Source organism: Ursus americanus, chromosome 18 (assembly GCF_024610735.1).
Source record: "Ursus americanus isolate L20-20 chromosome 18, mUrsAme1.1.p, whole genome shotgun sequence".
Classification (NCBI taxonomy): domain Eukaryota; kingdom Metazoa; phylum Chordata; class Mammalia; order Carnivora; family Ursidae; genus Ursus; species Ursus americanus.
Genome location: NC_142144.1, coordinates 34,385,794 through 34,410,263, shown reverse-complemented (window position 1 = coordinate 34,410,263; position 24,470 = coordinate 34,385,794). Strand labels below are relative to the sequence as shown.

The 24,470-nt window shown below is 40.4% G+C and overlaps 1 protein-coding gene across 10 annotated transcripts in view; it reads right to left on the bottom strand.

Moving 5' to 3' along the window:
* Nucleotides 1–24,470, bottom strand: part of RNF38 (ring finger protein 38) — a 129,011-nt gene that overhangs the window by 45,975 nt on the left and 58,566 nt on the right. For 3 of the 10 annotated variants that reach the window (XM_045780786.2, XM_045780787.2, XM_045780788.2), the window contains exon 2: nt 19,256–19,326. In XM_045780786.2, coding sequence (XP_045636742.2) covers nt 19,256–19,326 — 71 coding nt within the window. Of the gene's footprint in view, nt 1–2,880; nt 3,076–3,277; nt 3,688–3,768; nt 3,881–19,255; nt 19,327–24,470 lie in introns of those variants that run through there. The other 7 variants (XM_045780783.2, XM_045780782.2, XM_045780789.2 and 4 more) reach the window with 5 other exon arrangements.

Below are 24,470 nucleotides of genomic sequence, written 5' to 3'. Positions count from 1 at the left end.
CTCCTCCAAGTCTTCCTTTAAATTCAAGTCTGGGTACCTAAAAAACGAAAAGGTCAAATCCAAATTATCTAAAAATCCACATATTCTCACTGCTTCCATGATGGCAAATGTTAATCTCCTGGAAAGTAATCAAGTAGATTTTATTAACTTTTTGAACAGTCTGAATCAGTAACCTTTCATCTGATAAATTCTCAGATTATACTCCAATATGGGAATATTCCAAAATAAGGGAAAAGCCACGTGCACAAATATGTTCATCATAGTACAGTAATAGCAATAATTTAAAAAGGGAACTAGAAATAATCTAAATGTTTAACCAATAAATATTTGCTAAGTAAAATAATGGTAACACGCTTGGTGGACTATCGTGCAGCCTTAAACTCAAAAACTGGTACTACCTACTGAGGGAGGATCACTGCTGCTCAGCACTGGGACAATCATTTTCTAACACATACTAGTATTTCCATTCTTGAGTTAAGGCAAACAACAAACTGGGTTCATGTCCTTCTGGGAGCAACAGAACGAGGTTTGGTGAAAATAGCTGAAAGGCTTCACCATCCTTTCCCTAACCCCACAGTCCCATAAATTAATCAGAAGGGGTATGTGTGTACGTGCAACTCAAGAGGTCTCTACCATAACACCTTCTGAGAAGGTAGACATAAAGATTAGAAAAAATAAGGGTTACAAATTATTTTAATGAAAGTTTTTTTCTTTCTGTTCCACATCCAGATTTGCCTGCACAAGGATTATTCTCCCAGCAAGGAAGTACATCAAAAATAATTTTATTTAGGCTGGTAACCACTTAGCACAATGCTCTAAAGTATCTCTTCAAGGTTGATCTCTAAGAATTACACAGATTTGGAAAGTATCTAGACCATGACCAGTTCAAATCAATCTGAAAAATTTATATACAAAAATATTTATGTATTTGAAAATATAAAGCGTGACTAGGCTCTTTACGATTCTTATTAAATTAAATTCATAATTGATTCAAATATTTATTACATGTCTACTATGTGCTAGACGCTATGAATACATGGGGAAAAAAGGAATTATTCTTGCCCTCCGAGACTCAAGTCTGATGAGGGGCAATTCAACAAGAACTATGAGGAATAAGGCCCTCTAACATTGAGGGAAGGTAAGGTGCTGAAATCCTTAAGAAAGGAACATGAAAAGAGGTAAGAATTGGGGAAAAGATGTAAGAGTTGGGGGGGAAATGAGACTGTGTAGATGGCCTCTTCCTCTATTTGCTCAAATTTCTCACTTGTTAATTTATTATACAGAATTAAAGCATTTGCTTCATCTCCTCCACAAAGGCAGTTACTTCAAGAATTTAACATTTGCTGAATGAATGAACTAGACCAAAACTACATTCAAATGTGCATTTACAATCTGTATACTCTCTCCAGAGAAAAATAAAGCAAGCTATGAGTTAACCAAAGCAGGAAAGTGAAAACACAGACCTGATATATGTGGTTAATAGGAAAATAACCAAAAACCTAGTAAGTAGACCCAGACACTACATAAAAACCAGCAAAGCGAATTAAAAAATGAAGGTGCCCTAAACAAAACTGGGGCAGCACAGAGAGAAACAGATGGACTACACCAGAAAACAACGATAATCTTGACCAGTAATCTTTCCACAGAGATCATTTTAGATTTTTATTCAAGGATTTCTCATCCATACTTCCCACCGACAACCTTGGAAAAAAGTAAAAATGAGCACAAATAAAGAGTCTGGCAATGTAACCAAAAGGTTCATCCAAAGCTGCTGGCAGAGAGACAATAGATCTACACTCCACATTATGATGCTAACAGATTAAGTTATGCCTAACTATGCCATCGTATGTCCATCCTCCCTCAAAAGTCAGGTTCTCAATATTTACTCAGATTAATACTTGCAAACTTAGTTCAGCTATAAAAACAGGACGGGTACATAAACCTCAACAAGTACAGAAACAAACTACCTTCCAGAATCAGAGAAGATATCAGAGGTGGAGGGACCACAAACATCATTTAAATCCAACTTTCATATTTTGCAGATGAGGCCCTGTGGCCCATATGGCCAGTTTGTGGCAAAATTTATTTAACTATAGCCTTTAAAGTCCACCAAATCTCTTAAAAGATAAGTCTCACAGAAAATTATAGAAATCAACTTAAAATTGAACTCCCATAATGAACAGATTTAAGGTTTAATATGTTTTCAAAAAGAAATATTATTCCAATTAAGTTTACAAGCTAGCAAGAACTGGAGAAAGAAGTACGTGAAGAGATACAATTCTCATTTAAAATTCCAGCTAGTAATTTCATCTTCTGATTGCACGTATGTCCCAACTTCACTACAACTGACCTAACATCTATCTATATTTGGTCTTGTATTGTTACTTTTAAAGAAGTCTTATTTCTTCCTTTCCAGTATATTGTCTGAGGACAGTTAAAATTTTACTTTGAGCCCAACTGTCGTTAGATTTTTAGTAAGTTTTGATTTCACAAAAACTGTGCAAATGGATTTTTAATTTGAGCCTAGTGTTAACAGGGCTGCTTGCTGTTGAACTGAAGTAAATGTATTAACAATAGCACCTGTAACCGAGGCCAAACACGATCCCAAAAGGCCTGCAATTCTAAAGTAACCGATTGTGTACGAGTTGCATACACTTAAATTTTCAAAGTTAAGTGCGCCACGTAAGAGAAGGCAATTCACATGATGCCAGCAATGACCTACGTTAAGTATTAATTTCTATTTATGGTGGAAGAATTAGCATACCCAACTTTCGTAGCACGAAGAAAAAACTATGTCTCTTACAGGTCCTACACACGGACACAAAAACTTTATTTTCTTTAGCTCTCAATAATTTGAAAAATTCCTGGTTCAAAACCAACCTCTCTCATTCTTCAGCTCTGAAAAGAAGAACTTCCATCCCCTGAGAACAAAACGCAGCCTGTCCAGAAACCCGCAGAGCAGAAGGACGCAAAAGGACCCTTCCGAACGGGTTCCGCGTTCTCCTGGGTGACATCATTTCACCTGCGCCTCTGCAAAACGGGAGGGACCGCGAGAGAGAGGCCATCTGCCAGGCGGCCGCGGGCCGGGGTCCCGCGGGCTGCACCCACACCTCCACGCCACCGCCACGGGAACAAAGAGCGCCCCGCCAAGCACCGGGCAACCACACCTCCTCCTGGTTGCCGGGAATGGCCCCGCAGGCTCCCAACGGCCTGCGGCTCGGCTCGGCTCGGCCCGTCCCGCCCTCAAGCGGGAACCAACGGCCGCTGCGGCCAGTACCTGCGAGGGGAGGCTCCGCCCTGCGGGGCTGCTCCCGCGGCTCCTTGCTGGGCCACCGCCTCCTATTGTGACCGCTCGCCCAGCCAGCAGCCAGCTCGCCAGCTCCGCCGTCCCCGGGCCTCCTCACCCCCGGAACCCGGGCTCCGACCGAGGCGCTGTCACGGCGCTTCCTTCCTCCCGGCACCATCACACGGGCCACGCTAGGAAACAGCTGCACGCTCAGAGCTTATAGAGTCGGCTAACGCCTCGGGGGCTCCATCCTCTCCGCCCCCGGGCCCTAACTGCCGGGGCCGCGGCACCGTCCAGCCCCGCCGCACCCCGCCTCAGTGCTCGCGAACACAGCGTGCCGCGCCGGCGCACTACCCTCCGCTGCGCGCGCAGGCGACGCCCCGCGCCGCCAGGCCGCAAGATGCGCGAGCACGCGGCACTCCCACTTCACGGTTCGAGGTCGCCGCCCGCCTCCCCACCTCGTCCCCCACACAGGAACAAACCTAGCGAGCACAAAGCGCGAGACCACCAGACGCTCCGCCCCTTTCCCCCCTGGCTCAGCTCCGCGCGCTGAGCCCCCTTTGTTTCCACCCCGCGGGGGAGGGGGCGGGGCGGGGCGGCGCTGCGCGCGTCCGGGCGCGCGACTGGGACTAGTTCCGGCAACAGAGTTCGTAGCACAGCGCCGCTGCGCAGCCCCGCTCCGGCCCGCCTCTCAACCCGGCGCGCCGTAAGGCCCCAGCTACTGAACGGGACCCTGGGGCCGGCAGTGTCTCCCAATTCGTATACCTCTTCTCTTCCTAAAGTATGGCTTCTGGGCCATGCCTCCCTCATCCAAAACTCGGCAATCAAACAGTAACTAACCTCACTCAATTCATTATATAATATGTATTTATGTGGACCCAGAGGTGGAATTTTTATTGATGTAGAAGGAGGTGATTAGTCAAAGGTGTCTCCCAAAGAAGCAAGCAGGCTGGAACCCAACGTGTCCAACTCTAAGGCTTAATTAAACCTGACAGTTATTCAGACCGTGCTAAGGATGGGAAATGAGATGGGTACAAAGACCGCAGACGGCATGCAGCCAGTCCTGATCACGTTCGAGAGCTAAAAGGGAAGACAGACCATAAAAGCACAATAAATGCAAGGAAAAGACAGCTAAGTGGTATCTGAGGAAAGGTGGGCCATCAAGGGGGCATTATGCAAGAAGTGGACTTTACGCAGACAGGAAACTGGTTGATGCCATCAAGAATGGTAATCATATCTTAGGGTAGTCCAATCAGCAAAAAATTCAGGTTCTAGTTCTGGCATTACTTAAACCAGTCTCATTCCTGCTCTGGGCCTAGCTGCCTAGTGGAAAATTAAGGAATCAGAGTAAACTGATGTTTAAGGATCTTCTGAAAACGTATGAATTAACACTATGCGGTAATTATTTGTGTGCATTTGTCTCCCGTATCAGAGGACTGGCTCTCTGTTTTGGCCCTGTAACCCCAAGGTCCAAATACAGCCTGAAACACAACAGCAAGTGCTTAACAACTCTGAATCAAAGTTCCAGCAATAAATCACAAGCTTTACAATTCCTGGACAAAGAGAAGCTAAAATGATATAACCGGCGCTGATTCGATAAACACACCCCCTCCCCCAGCCCCACACCTCCATTATGTAGTCCTTTTATCTAGCTGACTCTTCCTCCCAAAGCGCTTTGTCTTCCACAGCAGCCAGTTTGTAGATGATTACATCCAAACTGTAAAGTGTTTTTTTTTTTCATTTCATGACAGTCATAAATCCCAACCACTTTTAGATGCAACCAACGCAATGGGTTTCTAACTTGAGTCCCTCATAATTCATGTACTGCTGTAGATTCACTTAGCTTCCAGCAGAACCTCAGCTGCACAAGCTTCCTTACATAATCCAGACCACTCCGAAACCACTTTTCTTGTATACCTGGATATTAGCTATGTGATGAGAGGAGGAAAGGAAGAAAAAAACTGGGAAAGGGAAGGGAAATAACCATTTAAGAGCTCTCTAATCAAAAGAGCCAGATTCATCAAGTGCTGAATCTCAGCAGCAAAAATCTATTACAGTCCTTCAGGGTTTCCATCCCTTAAGCTTAATGTGAATCCCCTTGGGCCTCAGTCAATCCTCTGTGAGGCAAACTCCATGAAAAACCTTCTCAAATGGTTAAGATCTTAGCTCCCTGGGCTCTTAGGGCTTAACCCATTAAGTCCGCCTAGATGTAAACAATAATCCCATAACTCAAGGTTGGATAGTATGAAATCTGTATTGCAATTTCTTCTCTAATTGATTTTCTTCACCGGAAAATCTAGTATTTTGCTAATAAACACCCAACCAGTGAGATAGGCTTTAGCTGGGCCACTTTTGACAACCCAATGTGGCAAGTGGTAAATTATAACAGAATAGTTGCTCAACCTCAGTACACCTAAAATTTTATTTGGTGTCTGTTCAAAAAGGTGCAAAGCCTTGCTGGAGTGGTGTCCAATAAAACTTTCTATGATAGAAATGGTCAATATCCGCACCATCCAAAAGGAGGCCACATGTGGCTACTGAGCACTCAAAATGAGGCTAAGGCATCTAATGAATTGACCAGGATCAATTTAAATACCCACACATGGTTAGGGACAGCACAACACTTGTAGGCAAAGTAACTGACTATAGCAAGAGCTTTTTGAGACTTCTGACTCCAAGACTGCTCTTTAAAATCAATTTTCACAATAGAAGTAAAAACTGAATGACTACTAAAAGCTTCTTCCTGAGGTACCCAAGTAATTTAAGTGCCCTCACTTCTAAAATAAAAACATACCAATCACTGCTTACCAAATAGGAAAATATTAAAACTCTTTCAAATATGTCTGGTCACTGGGATTATCTACTGTGGTGCCCTACCATTCTAATACATGGGAATAACAGCTGAGGTTTTGATTGGGCTGAACTGGATCTGGGATGAATCTTTACAATACTGATCTTCAATCTATGAGCAAGATGTATCCTTCTATTTACCTGAGTCATCAACTTTTTTTCAATATTGCTTTATATTTTCTATACAAGTCTTACATATTTTTGTTCTTTGGTTTATTCCAGGTTTTAGATACAATTACTAATTCTAAAAATAGATATAATTATATACATGTATATTATATAATTATATAGCTATAATTATATAATTATTAATTCTAATAGTTAATCTTTTTAAATTTTCTGTATATATAATCCTGTTGGCAGATAATAATGACCATTCAATTTCTTTCTTTCCAACACATTTTTCCCTTTTTTTGTCTTGTCTTACTGCATTGGCTAGGACTTCTAGCACAATGCTAAAACAGAAAAAATGAGAATGTGCACTTTTGTCTTATTCCCAAACTGGAAAACTCCCAACATTTCACCATTAGGTATGGTGTTTGCAATAGGTTTTTGCAGATCCCTTTAGCAATTAAGAGAGTTCTCTTTCACTTCTAAATTAAAAGTTTATCATAAAGGGATGTTTAATTTTATATCTTCCTGCATCTATTAAATAATCATAAAATTTTTCTGTTAATATGCGAGTTACATTGACTGGTTTTGGATGTTAAACCAATTCTGCATTCCTAATAAAATCCTGTTTTATCACCCTTATTATATATTGTTGGATTTGGTTTGCTAACATGTCGGTTAGGATTTTTACATCTGTGTTCTTAAATGAGAATAGCTGTTATTTTCCATTTTTTGTAATGTCTTTGTGAAGTTTTATTACAAAGATTATGCTAGCCTTAGAAATGAATCAGGGAGTGTTCTCTCTTTTTCTGCTCCCTAGAATAGTTTCTGTAAGAATGGTGTTATGCCTTCTTTAAACATTTGGCAGAATTTGCTGGTTAGCCAACCGAACTTAGAATTAAGTTTCTTTCCCTTATTTTTCAAAGATTTTATTTTTAAGTAATCGCTATACCCAATGTGGGGCTCAAACTCACAACCCCGAGATCAAGAGTCTCACGCTCCACCGACTGAGCCAGCCAAGTGCCCCTGTCTCTTCCTTATTTTTAACAAAGGGAAAACAACTATAATGTTAGGATAAACTTAAGGAAGATCTCATAATGAAATTCACAATCTGCTTCTAGAAAACTAACTTCCAATCTTGTGAATTTGAAGAGTTCTATGGCCGGAAATACATTTTTGAGCACACTGCATAAACAATAACCACAAATAAATTTTATGTAAGTGATAAACAGTCTGCCTAACAGTAAATATAAAATTTAGTTTGGTGCTCAATTTTGTATTTCTAAGACATCGCACACTCTAAACATAATGACTATCTGAAGGACCTCTATGTAAGAGAGGTGACTGAGGCTATAGGCTTTCTTGTTCCTTTACACACACCTATCACACACAATTCCTTACAGTATTTACTTAATGTGTGTTTCCCCCATTAAACTGTAAGCCCCTCAAGAGCAGGTCCCATCTCTCCTTTGTTATCATGTATGAGAAGAATGCTGGCCGGTAGAGAATACACAAAAAAGGGAAGGGGCGGCATCTCTTATTTTAAAATGCTGAAACACATAATTGAAGAGCTGCAGATAAAGAATCACTTGTTCAGATGCTGAAGAACCACGCACATAGAGGAAAAATATCAGAGGGGGAAAAATGCTATACACTTTTGTGGCCTGTCAAAAAAGGTGTTGGGTAGAGAATGATCCTCCTGCTGGGAGTCGGTGACCTTTATAATGAAGAGGCAGTTTCCCACTGTTAACATTGTCAGGAATAGGGTTGTGCCATCATATTCACTGCCAAGTCTCCTGATTGTAATGTCACTCCAACCCCAACCACTACTGCTGTTAGTGGTCTCTATTTTGTGTTCTAACATAGCATTAATCATTCTGCCATGTAAATACGTATTTACTTGAATCTTTTGCCCATTAGACGGTGAACTCCTTGAAGCCAAGGACTAAGTCTGATTCTCGCAAGGGTTCTAGTACACGGCAAGCACTCAATAGTTCAATTAATTATGGGATATTTCATAGCATTGGTAATTCCAACGTTTTTCTCAACAGAAAAATCCCAGGAAGAAAGGAGAGACAAAAGTAGAATGGGTAGTAAAAGAGAGGAACGAGGAGACAAAAGAGGACATTTCAAAATTTCCTAAAGCTAGCGCTGCTCACCCTCCTCCCTTAAAATTTCCCTCCTTTCCCCAAAACCAGCTAAAAGGATCCAAGAAGATGAAGCTACATAGTGGAAAGGTGTATTGGCCTAGCACTATTCAGGCTACACATTATCCAAAACCATGACAAGACTTGATCTAATGCAAAACATCAGCATAAGCACTTTTCACCCTTAAGTGTTACCACCTGTCTGACTGGAAAGGTTAATTATCAGCAGCTGCCAGCTACAGCTGCCAAAGACCTGAAAGGGGCAGCAAAGGTGCACCCAAACCCAAGTCCACTGAAAGCCTCCCCCAATATAGCCAGCTTTGGGATGGAGGAGTGGGCAGACTGCTGTTCCCATAGTATGGGTGAGAGATGCCGGGGACTGAACCATGACAGTTCTCAGGGCAGTGAAGGTGAGAAGGGGGTAAAAAGCAGAACCAGGTGAAAGGCCATCAGCCAGGAAAGAGTTCAAGACAGATGAGTAAATAAACCTGAGTGCCTAAGATAAGCTGAGCCAAAAACAGGAAAAACAGAAACCGAGATTGAACCAGAAATGGAGAGGCAAGGGTGCACCATAAAGCATGGACTGCACATCATGGCACATTCGATCTCTGGAGCAGGATAAGTGAGAAAGAGTGGACTCTGAGGCATGACCTGCCTTAATGCATACCCTCTGAAGCAGAGATCTTAAAGTCACCTTGCTCATTCTGTTCTGGCAAATAGGGCGCATCTTGGGAGCAATTCTAATTGCTATGACTCTCATTCTAAATTGATCCAGCTGCTCAATTTCAGGGCAAATCATATGCTAATACTATAGTTTTTAAAAATCCATTGGACAGCCCCAGGCAACGAAAAGAGTTAACCACATACAGATCTAACAAAAGCCTGTTATTTCATTTTTAGGGATAAACCATCTCTTATTTTTGACAAAGTATTATATTTAGTGGGTTTTTTCAGTGTTTTGATATTATAAAGATTCAATGAATACTCTCATACACACATACAGTTTGCCCTGCATTTAAAAAAATATCCATAGGGGCGTCTGGGTGGCTCAGGTCATGATCCCAGAGTCCTGGGATTGAGTCCTGCCATCAGGCTCCCTGCTCAGTAGGGAGTCTGCTTCTCCCTCTCTCTCCCCCTCTGTGCTTTCTCTCTCAAATAAATAAATAAATCTTTAAAAAAGAAAATATATCCATAAAGGTAAATTTCTAACAATGCAATTTCTGTTTCAAAGGGTCTTTGTTTTTTAATTTTGAGAAATGTTGCTAAATTGCCTCCTAAAAAGTTGAGCCAATTTTTACTCCACCCAACAGTAAATGCAAGTAGTTGGGAGTCAACTCTGGAGAGGAAACAGCAGTGTTTAAGGGCATCCCCTGAGGGAAAGACAGGCTAATTCTATCCTTGCAGTAGGCCAAGGACTAGGGAGAGAAGCCCAGAAAACAAAACCTGGGCCAGGATACTCTGAGAACAGCCATATTTCATACCCAGCTTTAAATTCTCTTTGTTTCAACTCCCTGTTAAATCCCTGACCCTTTACTACGGTCTTATTAAATGCGATAACCTAGGAAGTGGGCCCAGACTGGGGCCAAAGTGACACTAGTGAGAGGAGCAGCACTTAGAAAAGCCGGTGACCAACAGGTCCTGAGTCAAAGGGCTAGCTAGGAGGGCAGGCAGCCACCAGAAAAGATACCTATGGCATCCCAGAAACACCTGGAGAGGAAGGCCCGCTAAAACTGGTCAACTGCAACTAAAAGGAACGAGGACTCAAATCATTAAGAATTAGACACTAAAGTAAAATATGACCCCAAAAGCCACTAAACATGGACTATACTTACGTAAGTGCTTCAAGAAAATAAATAAATCCTAGTATAAGTACTGGTTAAGAAAGAGAAAAGCAGACAGACAACTAGCACCTTCACTCTGGAGAAGATAACGAAAAAGCAGTCGCCAAAAAGGGACATGGGAATGCGAGGGGTCTTAAATGGTCAAGATGCAAGGAACATGAGAATGTTCTCTAAGCAGATCAGAACACAGGACTATCTTGTAACTTTCACCATGTTTAATGGAAAACAGAATTTCCTGTAGGGAATGCTGGGGGAGCTCATGTGACTGCATAGTTGATGCCTTGCTCTGGATGATGCCCCTGGCTATTGAATTCTAACACGCTGCATTCATGAGGTGTGGCCAGCTCAATGAAAATGCCAGGGTTCTCTTGGTAGCTTCCACTGATGACATACATTTAAGACACTGACTAAGCAGGGTGCTTTTGTACAGACATTGTGATACATGGCACATCCCTATAAACCCTGTACCCTCGGGTCCAAGCCACATTCAAGAGGCCTTTTCCAAACTTTAAGTTAAAGAAGAAAGTGTGTTACCTGAGCAGATTCACACAAAACAGAAATGATCACCTTAAATAAAAACCCTTAAAGCAGGACAACTCTTTATAGAGCAAATATAAAATTTAAGCTCCCACAGAAGTTTATTTATCTCTCCTCTGCTTACTTGTTCCTGTTATGACAGTGTCTTATAAATAAAAACAAATTAAATTTAGAAAGCAATGATATTTCATAAGCCAAGATAAGAATGCCACGTAACAATAATCTCAAAATACCTAACATTACAATGTATTCCTAATCACCTCAGATATTCCACAATAAGGCAAAGAGAGAACCTATTTAAAAACACACTGCATCATATAATACCATAAAGCTCAGAAAGCATAATGTAAAATTTAAAAACTTTAAGAAAATGTAGGGAAATATCTGAAGATATTCTGGAGACAGATTTCCTAGAAGTAAAAGCAATAAAATACATTTCAAAGGACCACCAACAGACTTGCTCCCAAAATAATTTTAAATTTCTGAACAGGAAAAAAAGTCACTAAAAATTAAAAGCTGGGCATTTTTTTGCAAATATGACAGAAGATTTAAAAAGTGATAGGAAAATAGGAATATCCTACAAGAAGAGAAACTTATGCAAAAGACCAATTTTTAAAAAGCTGTAAGTGACTAAGGAACAAATGATGTATAGAGAGCTATACAACCTCAGTGGTAATCACAGAAATACTCATTAAAACAATTAGAAACCACTTTTCATCAATCATTCACAAAGTAACTTGACATTATGGATGCTATTCAATGTGAAAAGGAAGCGAGACAGGCATTCTCATAGGGAAGCATAAACTGATGCATATGTGTGAAAAAATATACAAAAAAGACAAAGGCTGAAAAAAAAATGTTCATATCCTTTGATTCAATTCTACTCTGGCAATCCAGGCTCAAGAAATACATCACTCAAAACTTATTCCATAGCTACAATAATCAAAACACTGTGGTACCAGCATAAGGGCAGATACATAGATCAATTGAACAGAATAGAGAGCCCAGAAATAAGCCCTTGCATATATGGTCAAATGACCCCCAAAGTGTCAAAAGGGTCCCAAGACAATTCAATAGGAAAAGAACACTCTTTTCAGCAATGGTGTTGGGAAACTAGATATCCATATGCAAAACAATGAAGACAGACCCTTACCTTACCCTATCACACAAAAATTAACTCAAACGAATGAAAGATCTGAACTTAGGAACTAAAACTATAGAACTTTTAGGGTAAAAACACAAGGGGAGGGGTGCCTGGGAGGTGCAGTTGTTAAGCGTCTGCCTTCGGCTCAGGGCGTGATCCCGGCGTTATGGGATCAAGCCCCACATCAGGCTCCTCGGCTATGAGCCTGCTTCTTCCTCTCCCACTCCCCCTGCTTGTGTTCCCTCTCTCGCTGGCTGTCTCTCTCTCTGTCTAATAAATAAATAAAATCTTAAAAAAAAAACAAAAACACAGGGGAAAACCTTCATGAGACTGGGTTTGGCAATAATTTCTTGGATATGACACCAAAGCGCAGGCAACAAGAGAAAAAGATTAATTGGAATTCCCTCAAAATAAAAACTTAAAAAAAAAAAGATTATTTCAGAGAGAGAGGCAGTGAGCAAGCAAGGAGGGGGAAGGGTACAGGGAGAGAATCCCCAAGTTGACTCCCTGCTGAGCACGGAGCCTGAGGCAGGGCTCAATCCCATCACCCATGGGATCATTACTTGAGCCAAAACCAAGTGTCAGATGCTTAATCGACTGAGCCACCAAGGTGCCCCCAAAATAAGAACTTCTGTGCAAAGGACACAACCAACAGAGTAAAAAGGAAACCTCTGGAATGGGAGAAAGTATTTGCAAATCACCTGTCTGATAAGGAGTTATACCCAGAATACATAAAGAACTCCTATAATCAAACAAAAACCAAACTTGATTTAAAAATGGGCAGAGGCTGGGCCACCTGGGTGGCTCAGTCGGTTGAACATCTGACTCTTAATTTCGGCTCAGGTCACGATCTCAGGGTCATGGGATCAAACCTAGCATCAGGCTCCATACTGGGCATGGAGCCTGCTTAAGATTCTCTCTCCCTCTGCCCCCCCCAACCAACTTACACGTGTGCGCACTCTCTCTAGAAAGAGGAGGGGGGGACAAAGGTCTTGAATAGACATTTCTCCAAAGAAGATAAATGACCAATAAGCACATGAAAAGATGCTCAGTATCACTATATCAGTAAGGCAATGCAAATCAAAATCATAATGAGATACGACCTCACACCCAATAGGATGGCTACTATTAAAAACAATAACAACAGAAAATAACAAGTGTTGGCAAGGATGTGAAATACAAAATGGTGCAGCCACTTTGGAAAACAGTATAGCAGTTCCACAATTCCACTTCTGGGTATATTCCCAAAAGAACTGAAAGAGTTTCTAAGAGATATTTGTACATCTATGTTCCTAGCAGCATATTCACAAGAGCCAAAACGTGGAAGCAACCCAAGTGTCCATCCACGGATGAACGAATAGACAAAATGTGTTATATACATACAACGGAATGTTATTCAGCCTTTAAAAGGAAAGAAATTCCAACATTCATGCTACAACATGAACAGACCTTGACAACACTAAGTGAAATACGCCAGTCGCAAAAAGACAAATATGGGGCGCCTGGGTGGCTCAGCTGGTTGAGCGTGGAACTCTTGGTTTCAGCTCAGGTGGTGATCTCAGGGTTGTGAGGGGAGTCTGCTTGCGATTCTCTTCCTCTGCCCCACCCCCTGTGCATGTTCCCATTCTCCCTCAAATGAATAAATCTTAATGAAATACAAATATTTTGTGACTCCATTTATATGAGGTACACAGAGCACTCAAATTCATAGAGACAGAAAGTTGAATGGTAGTTGCCAGGGGCTGTTTAGGAGAGAACAAGGAGTTAGTACTTAATGCATATACAGTATCCATTTTGCAAGATAAAAGAGCTCTGGAGTTTGGTTGCACAGCAATGTGAATGTACTTAACACTACTGAACTGTACCAGACCTAAAATGATTAAGAAGGTAAATTCTAAATTAGGTGTATTTTACCACAGTTAGAAAAAAATCTTACCACAGCAGCAAAAGGGATGTTTAAAAATATAAATAAGACCATGTCATTCCTTTGCTTTAAAACCTTCCAAAGGCTTCCTGTAACAGACAGAACGAAAACTAAACTTCCCCTGGCTTACTAAGTTCTACATGACCTGCCCTGTGCCTACCTCTTCAACCTCATCTCATACCACTTCTACCCTCATCCACCTTGCTTGTGCACATCAGCCTTCCTTCTGTTTGGGCAATCTTTCTAGCCTCAGGGCCTTTGCACTAGCCCTTTCCTCTCCCTGTGATGTTTCTCTCATGGCCCAGATTTTCACAACTTGTTCCTCCCTATCATTCAGACCATAGCTTAAGTGTCACCTTTTTTTTTTTTTAAGATTTTATTTATTCAAGAGAGATCGAGAGAGCACACATACACATGAGTAAGGGGAGGGGCAGAGGGAGAAGCAGACTCCCCGCTGAGCAGGGAGCCCGACTGGAACTCCATCCCAGGACCCTGAGATGATGACCTGACCTGAAGGCAGACGGTTAACCAAACGAGCCATACAGGTGTCCCAAGTGTCACCTTCTTAAAGGCCTTCCCTAACACCTAGAGTAGCCAACTGCCCAACTACTTGTACAGCACTCACGAGTATCTGATTATTTACTGATTTACATATACAGTTCATTTTCTGCCCTTCTCACAAAAAATAAACACCAGAAGAACAAGGACCTTCCTTGTTAGTCTTTCCACCACTCTATCCTGGCGACTCAACAGTGCCTGGCACATAGTAGGGACTTAATAAATATTTGCTGTATGAATAAATGCATAATAGCTTTTTAAAATGACCTAAAGCTCTACAATTAAAGACAGGTTAAATAAATTACCATGTATCCTTATGGTAGAACATTATGCAGCCATTTTAACTGATGTTCAAGTACATATAGTATGCAGATTATATTTCCCAAGATGACCATACATAGTAAGTTCTCCCACCCTTCATTCTCTTCTTCTTACGTTGACATTACTCCCCAGTGGTGAGACTGAGGTTCCCTCCTCTTGAACTTGGGCAGCTCTGTGACTGTGCTAGAAGTAATGCTTTGTGACTTCTGAAGTTAGGTCATAAAAGGCCATACAACATCTGTCTGGTCCTGTTGGAGCAGTCACTCTTGCAATCAAACTGCCATGCTATGAAGAAACCCCCACTACATTTGGGTGCTTGCGCCAAAGGTCCCAGTTGAAGTCCCAGCTGACAACCAGCATCAACCATCAAACATGTGATTGAAGACTTCAAGATGACTCCAGCCTCAGCCACAATTTGACTGCAACCATATGAGAAAACTCTAAGCAAGAGCCACCTACCTGAGCATAAGAAACCCCAGAATCATGAGAGATACAAGTGCTCTACACCAATGAATTTTGGGGTAATTAATTACACAGCCACAGATAAGCAGAGCAACTTAGTTTTATTTTCACCATGAAGAGAATGCAAAGAGAGTGAGTTTTCTTATGACACAGTCTGTCTCTGTGTACTGTTCTTGCCCTTGTGCTTAAATAAATAAATAAATAAAATCTCCGAGAATGATAAAAAAGACCTTTAACTGAGTTTTTTTTTTTTTTTTTTTTTTTTTTACTGACCATAAGATTTGGAATGGCCAATAAGCATACAAAAAAGTGCTCAGCATACTTAAGTCATTAGAGAAATGCAAATTAAAACATATGTCCCTTATGGACAACAACTGAGATGTCCCACTACAACAGCTATAATTTGAAAGACAACCAAAGAGTGTCGGATGTAAACATGGGGATGTGAAGGAAGTGGGACCTTCATGCATGTGTTGGAATGCAAAATGGTGCAGCCACTTTGCAAAACAGTTTGGCAGATCTTCAAAATGTTAAAAACATACCATGTGACCAACTAAACAAAAACACATTTACACAAAAATGTTCCTGACAATGTTATTCATAATAACCAAAGTATGGAAACATACCTATCAACTGGTGAATGGATAAACAAAATGTGTCAGATGCACGCAATGGAATATTATTCACCCATAAAAAGGAATGGAGAGTGATTCAGGCTACACCATAGACAAACCTGGAGATCATTACGCTAAGTGAGAGAAGCCAGACACAAAGGCCACATATAATGTGATTCCATTTATAAATCGGCAGAAGAGGCAAATCCATTAAGACATAAAGATTAGTGGTTGCCAGGAGCTGGGGGAAGGAATAGTGGAGAGTGACTGCTAACAGGTATGGGTTTTTGAGTGAGGAATGTTAAAATTGTTCTAAAATTAGATGGTGGGGATAGTTCTACAACTCTGAATATACTAATAACCACCACTTACAAAGATAAAAAATATTTTACACAAATATAACTTCAATTAATCTTGTTAATACTAAATTCCAACTGTTACTTCTAGGTAGAGGGGTTAAAAGTAGTGCTACATATCTTTTTATAATCAACATGTAACTTTTTTTAAAAATTAAAAAATGTAAAAGATCAAGATTAAAAGAAAGTATACAGTCATGAAAGAAAAACCAGTAACACATTTCCTACCTTCCCTAAAAGTAGTCTGCATGGCATTACCTGTACACAAACCAGACTGATGTCTTCTTCTCTGACAAATGGCTAGCAAAAGGAAGTTTTGTCCAGAACTCTGAGTAGCCACTCACATACATGCCAATTTTGAAAGAATTCTCCCATTTCCCTCTCTCAAGTGACCAGCCTTCCTGGAAGTGTTCCAGGCCACTCTGGGAAAGTGTACCACTGAGGCTACACATTAATTCATCTTGGGACGCCTGGGTGGCTCAGTCGGTTAAGTGTCTGCCTTTGGCTCAGGCCATGATCCCAGGACAAGTCCCGCATCCGGCTCCTTACTCAGGGGGAGCCTGCTCCTCCCTCTGCCTGCTTGTGCGCTCTCCCCCTCTCTCTCGGTCTCTCTGACAAAAAATAAAACCTTTTTTAAAAAATTTTTATTCATCTCACCCCTGGTTCCATCCCTAGTCACACATAGTTTAGTTAGATTGAGGCCACTTTTAAGAAAAATCACCTTTGGTTCCCAGATCTGAGAAATGGATCATGTCTGAAAGCTAAATGAGGATACTAAGCAAGGCATAAACATGTGTTTTGACAGTTTCCACAATCAGAATACCTAAGCAATTATTTTGCATGACTTGTACAGGGGACAGAAGATCTGGTCTAGACCCAGCACTACAGAGTGACTCCTGAACAAGTCATTTCTACCAGTGGGGTCACAGCTTCCAAGTTTATTTTAAAAAGAGGGCTAAATTGGCTGTGCCCTATAATCCCTTCAATTCTCAAAGTGAGAGAATGTATTGTGAGTGTATATGTGTGCATACGCACATTCAAGTGGTATGTATCAGGTAGCAGTTTCATTTTTGGTTTTGCTTGCAAAACCAATACCGATTTGTTACAGAACGAAGTCAGCAGCTGTTGCAGACATAAAGATCTGATTTTTAAACATGCTATCTACTGTTTTCCTCCCCAGAAAAATGCCTGATGATCCTATAGAAAGTTGCAATCTGTACTATCCAACTCTTGGTGGTTCTCATCTCACTTATTCTGCTCTATATTTTCTTTAATCCACTGCACTTATTCTAACATATTCCATTATTTATGTATTAACAGTTTATTTTTATTGTCTGCCTTGCCAGCTAGACTGTACACTTGAAAAAACAGCAATCTTTGTTTTGTATTCTGATACATTTCCTAAGTGCTTAGACACATAGATGCCAATCAATACATTTGACTGAATCAGTTGAATAAATTATAAATACATAGTCAAGAGACGAATCCATTCTCTCCATTTCCCCTCTGGGAAAATAACCATAAGTATACACATGGCAAGCAGGAGAGAGGGAAGAGCAGTTTCTCACAATTCTTTGAGAACTGGGCAGATCAAGTGGCAAAAGCTCTTAAGTTCTCTTCCCTCTCCCCACATATTTCAGGAAAAAAATGCCATCTCCTAAAACAACAAAATTGGTCATACAAAGATTCAGAAATTAGGAGCAAAAACATTTTAAAGTAGATGGCAAGTTTTTGGCATAGGTGGAGAGAAATCTCATCTCCAGACCCTTGAACCTGGAGACAGAACAGAGCACAGTTCGGCATGACCCCGACAAACGAACAAATAGAGAAAAGCATATCATACTTAGCAGGGGAAAGACCTTCACCCAAAAACATCTTCACAATTACAAAGCACAAATGTATGCAATATTACTGGCCTAAAGTGATTCTGCCTTTCCCTCTATCATCACTCTTTCACTTTCAAATGCTCATTTCTACAACCTGTGGTATACTGAATTTTATAGAGCCAACTATAGAGTCTAGCAGTCTCAGTGGCTTGCTTCTAAAATAAGTTAAAAGTTAAATCCACGACTCTGGATTACTGTAATAATAAAAGAGACTCTGGAATGCTAAAAGCATGCCACTCTCTCTGTAAACAGACTGAAATCTGTCTGAGCAAAGCTCACAAAGACAGAGATCAACACACAGAACAAAGAAAGCCATTTGGAAAATCCCAATGACCAACCACCTTCTTGATCTAGCTCCAACAGGATGAGGGAGGAGGATCTTGATTAAAACAGCAGAGAAAAAGATCACTTGGATTGGTCTGCCTGGGAAAACTACCAAGGGAGTGATACATTCCTGCATGTAAGACACAGGAAATGGGAGGGAAGCCACTGGAAACTGATGATGGAAAAGACTAAATTTAAGCCCATCCAACATCAGCAGCCAGATGTTCCAAACACCAAACCCACATTAGTAATTACTCCAAGGGCTGGGCCATCAAGGGTGCTGATGAGTACTGGAAAGCCCCCAAGACGAGATTTCTTTAGAGAAGAAGCAAAACACCTAAATGAAACAGAACTACCAACAGTTTGGACCTGATTTTAAAAACAAACAAAAAAACAGGCCCAAAGCAGGTTTCTTTGGCATGAAACAGACAGGTTCTGTTCTCAATCCTCACCATTAAATTGGGCTTTGGATACAGAGAAAAAAACTAAGTATGAGAAGAAACCATAATCTAACACAATCAACTACAAAAACCAAATCAAAATGGCTAAGAGATTTCAAACTAGAAACAGACACAAATTGTTGAGATAATTAGCAGTGTTGGGAGCACCTGTTCATACACTAAGATAATGCTCTCACTCTGTGCAAGAGGAAGCCAAGTGACGGGGATGAGGGTAAAAAAATGAAGAGTTTATCAAGAGTCCAGCCCACCTCCTGAAAATTATCCTCAAGTGTTCTGGAACAGTCTAATAATCTGACACATAAACCAGGAAGGCCCTCTGGATCTCAACATTGTGCACACCCTCCTGGCCCTATGTCCACAGTTATGCAAATGAACCCAACAGTATAAGGGCAACATGCATTTTCACCATGATAGACATCAACACAGACCTCACCTTGTCACTGTCATCATGACAAATGTGGTCGTGATGGATGGACTGGCACTGAAAAGAAGCACCAACACTACCTACAAGAGAAAGGGAGGAAAAGTTAAGATGCAGTAAGTCCTTACATTTAAACTGTTTTTCCAATTAAAGGTGCTTTTATATCTATTATCCCATCTAACACTAAACAATAGTCAGAAGTAGGCTGGATAGGGATTATTATTCATGCAGTTTAATTAAGCAAAACAAAACACAGAGATGCTGACTTGCACAAAGTAGCAGTCAGTGAAGTGGCGGGTCTAAAACTAGAAGCTCGTTGTTCAAACCCCCTATTCACCATTTTCTACTTTACTGAGCAGCTCAGCTTTCAAAGGCCACCTAAATAAGCCTAACAGCTTTCAATAAGGAAAAACTATTTAGAAAAAATATATATACCCCTCTTCAGACTACACACACTTTCTTTGAGAAAAAAGATGACCCTATAAATTCTTAGCATACAGATAATACAATGTAATACACAATCATGGGGCACACCTGGGTAGCTCAGTCAGGGAAGCATGCTACTCTTGATCATGGGGTTGTGGTTGTGACTTTGAGTCCCATGTTGGGTGTAGAGAGGATTTAAAAATAAAATCTTAAAAAAAAAGTTTAATACATAATCATATAAGATTACGAATAAGTTATGGCTTTAAAAGTATATATTTTAATATACATGTTTATTAATCTGAAGAACTATCTCCTAATAATAACTGCTCTTAATAGCGACATTTCTAACTAATAGGAAAACAAGTGATTATGCAATAAATGATCCAAACAACTGATTCGTCATTTGGAAAAGTTTTGGTTCCTATGTCACACCATACAGAAAATGGTGGCTCAAAGATAAAAGTACATTTTTAAAAAATGAGGTCAGTTTTAAAAGAAAATGCAGACTAAAAAAAAAAAAAAAAAAAGAAAGAAAGAAAATGCAGACTTATAATCTTGGAGTAAGAAAAGCCTTTTAAAAGATAACTAAAACAAAAACTATAAATAAAAAGCCAGCAGGCATGACTGTCTACCTAAGGTGAGCAAAACCCCTTCTCCTCATGTATGAGAATGTGACTTAGGGATAATCCCTATTAACCTGATTAAAACAACATGCAACCTATACATTACTTGGCAACATTGCTTATGACAGAAATTGCCAAACAAGTAAGCTGCATCTGGACTGGAAGTACGATAAACACTTAGTAGGAAGCCATGTTTCTGAGCTTCTCTTGGTCTGGTGACATATAATTAGGCATGTCCCTTGCAGAGGATCCTGGAAACTATGCCTATGGAGTTCTCTGCAGCACCAAATGTAGATAACATTTCTTTGAACTTAAGTTGTCAGAAGAGCACTTCGGAAAATATGAACTACTACATGGATGGCTGCAAGGACTCCCAATATCTTTTTTTTCTTTAAGATTTTTTTCTTTTTAAGGTAATCTCTATACCCAATGTGGGGCTTGAACTCAAAATGCCAAGATCAAGAGTCACATGCTCTACCGACTGAGCCAGCCAGGTGCTCCAGGACTCTCACTATCTTACTTATAGTTTCTGTCCTAAATCCTTCTGAATAAAGTGCTGCCAAGTGAGACCTATGGCAGTTTTACCAGTCTGAAGACAAATGTTTAGCTGAACCTAAAACATCCCACTGCCATCTACCATATTCTGTAAAATTCACCATGCCATTGATTCAGATGTCTGACTATTCCATGTGCAACTGAAAATGCTACCAACTAAACTTTGACACTTTCTTAATATTAAACATTTTTATTTCATACTTATTGAAATAACTTTTTTAGATTTGTTTAAAGGTAGATTTTTATGATATTTTATGCACTGATAAAAAGAATAATGTAGGAATGGCTAAGATCAAAAACTCAAGAAATAACAACTATTGGTGAGGATGTGGGAAAAAAGGAACCCTCGTGCACTGTTGGTAGGAATGCAAGTTGGTACAGTCACTGTGGAAAACAGTATGGGGGTTCCTCAAAAAATTAAAAATAGGGGCACCTGGGCGGCTCAGTTGGTTAAGTGTCTGCCTTCAGCTCAGGTCATGATCTCAGGGTCCTGGAACTGAGCCCCGTGTTGGGTACCCTGCTTGGCAGGGAGTCTGCTTCTCCCTCTCCCTCTGCCCTTTCCCCTGGCTTGTGTTCTCTCTCTCAAATAAATAAAATCTTTAAAATAAATAAACAAACAGATATCCACAAATAAAACAAAAACAAAAAACACCCAGGCATTGACTTTACATCTTTCACAGAAATTACTCAAGATGGATCATAGACCTAAATGTAAAACACAAAGCTATAAAACTTACAGAAGATAACAAAGGAAGAAATCTAAGAGACCTTGGGTTTGACAATAAGTTTTTAGGTACAACACCAAAAGCATAATCCATGAAAGAAAAAAATTGATAAAATGGACTTTATTAAAATTAAAAACTTCTGCTCTGTGAAAGACGTTCAAAGAATTAAAAAAAAAAAAGCCACAAACTGGTAGAAAATATTTGCAAAATGCGTTATCTGATAAAGGACTGGTATCCAGAAGTATTCTAAGAACTCAAAACTCAACACTAAGAAAACATACAACCCAATTTTAAAATGGGCATGGTTTCTCTTTGACCTTTGGCCCCAAATATCAGAACTCACTCCTTTGCCACTAAGAGAAGGGCCCTTTGCCACTGGAAGACAATGCAGAAGCAGCCAAGAAGTGAAAGAATGCACAAAACCACCAGATTCCCTCTCTAGCTGTCCCTGCCCCAGAAGACAAAGGATGTAGACAGAGTGCTCACACTTGATTCCTGAAGCATAAAATGCAGGTCTTAAAACAGCTTTGGATAAGCTAATAAGAAAAAGAAGTATACAGCAGCAAAAGAAGAAACGAGGAGGCAAATTTTTGAAACTTGAAAGAATCTAGTACAGAACAAGCCAAACATACTACATTGGATGACGGTATCTACAATGAGTGTTCTGTTTTTTCTTTCAAATACATTTTATAAAATTACTATTCTGGCTCAAGAACCTGCCCTGGCACCCACAGGCAGAGAAGGTGCCAGGGGGCCAAAGTAACAGTATGCTTCCAGGTAGACAAGGCTTGTTCTTCCACCTGGTGGCCCATGCAATGGTCTGCTCACACCAGCATTACAGTTCTCTAGGTTCTTAACTTGGGACCCAAGACTTAGATGGGAATAAAATTTTATCTTTATTATCATTAAATTAATATTAAATAAAAAATGTATTCTCTTATTAACATAGCAACAAACCACATTAGTATTGACAGTATTTGTGGTGACTCCGACACTAATAAAAATCACATAGATTTTCACATAGTAGTTGTTGCAGGTATACTGAAATGTCACACATATCACTACTTTGAGGTTTTGGGGTTTTTTTTTTCCCCACACATATCACTATTTTGAATTTATGAGAGCTATTAGGAAAACTGTTAAAATATGTCATTTAATGCATTAATAAAGAAGCAAATGTACTTTTATTACAAATTAGTTTTTACTGTTTTGATAACTACATTCCAGCATAATTGATTTTCTTTGTAATCTCATGTATTTTATTTTATGCAATTAAAAATATTCTCCTGGAAAGGGGCCTAATAAACCTCACCTGAATACCAAAGCAGTCCAAGACACACACCAAAAATAGTTACAAATCCTACTTTAGCCAGCGAAAGATGCTGGGCCCAGGAGAACAAACCACATCCGGAGCTTTTAAGGGAAAAAAAACATGCAACATCCTGAGAAGAGTCAGAAAAGTGTGGAAAACTGAGGGAAGAGACCAGAAATGAAGATAAGGGGCACCTGGGTGGCTCAGTCAGTTGAGCATCTGACTCTTGGTTTCAGCTCAGGTCATGATCTCAGGATTGTGGGATCAAGCCCCTCATCAGAATCCTGGCTTACCAGGGAGTCAGCTTGAGTTTCTCTCCCTCTGCCCCTCCCCCTGCACATGCGCACACTCACTTGCTCTCTCCCTCTCTAAAATGAATAAATCTTAAAAAAAAAAAAAAAAGAAAGAAAGAAATGAAAATTAAAGTCAGGGTCTGGAGTCCAAAGTTTAGAACTAGAGAACATAAAGAGGTCAAGGGTGAAACAGTGACAGGAAGTGAAGTTTCAGAGCAAATGACAAGAATATCAGCTAGTGTTTTAATCCACAGAAGCAAGGTAGTGATGTAAAGAAAAGACACTATTTGCCATGTTCCCAGAGACCACCACCAACAGTCAAGGAGTGCCTGGCTGGCTCAGTTAGCTAAGTGGCTGATTCTTGATCTCAGCTCAGGTCTTGATCTCGGGGTTGCAAGTTCAAGCCCTGCACTGAGCTCCACACCAGGCGTGGAGCCTACTTCAAACAAACAATCAAACCCAAGAGTCAATTCTGAATCCTCATCTTTTTTCATCTATTCACAGCAACTGACCGACCTGATTCCACTCTCTTTCTTGAAATCCTTTTCTTCATTTGGCCTCAGGGAAACGTCCCACATTACTGACTGCAACTTCTCAGTCCCAGTCGCTATATTCGCTTCATCTCCCCAGTTTCTAAAAGTTGGAAAGTTGGAATGATCAATCCTCCAACTTCTCTTCTCTATCTATATTTACTCCTTTCGTGATCCCAACTAGTCCCATGGCTTTATCTCCGAACCCTGACTCCTCCACCTCCCTTGGCACGGAAATCCAGATTTCTATATCCTTCTACCTACTCAGCATCACTCAGATGTCTAACTAGCATCTCACACGTAACACACTCAAAATTGAGCTCTTGATCTTCCCCTCCAAAACTACCCCTCTTCTAGTTTCAGTAAATGACAAAACTATTCACCAGCTGCTCTGCCAAAACCTTTAGTATCATCCTCAACTCCTCTCTTTCATTCATATCCCATATTTGATCAATTAGCAAATCCCGTTGGCTCCACTCTCAAAATATGCGTGAAATATAACTACTTCATATATTCCTCACTGGTACTACCTAAGTCAAAGGCTGGACTAATGCAATAGCTTAACTGGTTTCCTCAGTTTCACTCTTTCCCTGTGAACTTTCCTCACCTCGCCCACCCCCGAATCTGCTCTCTAATATAGTAGCATGAATGACCCTTCAAATGTTCAGACAGATCATGTCACTCCTTCACTGAAAACCCTGGTTACATCTCTAACTCAAAATCCAAAGTCCTTACCCCCTCGTCTACCAGGCCCACGTGACCT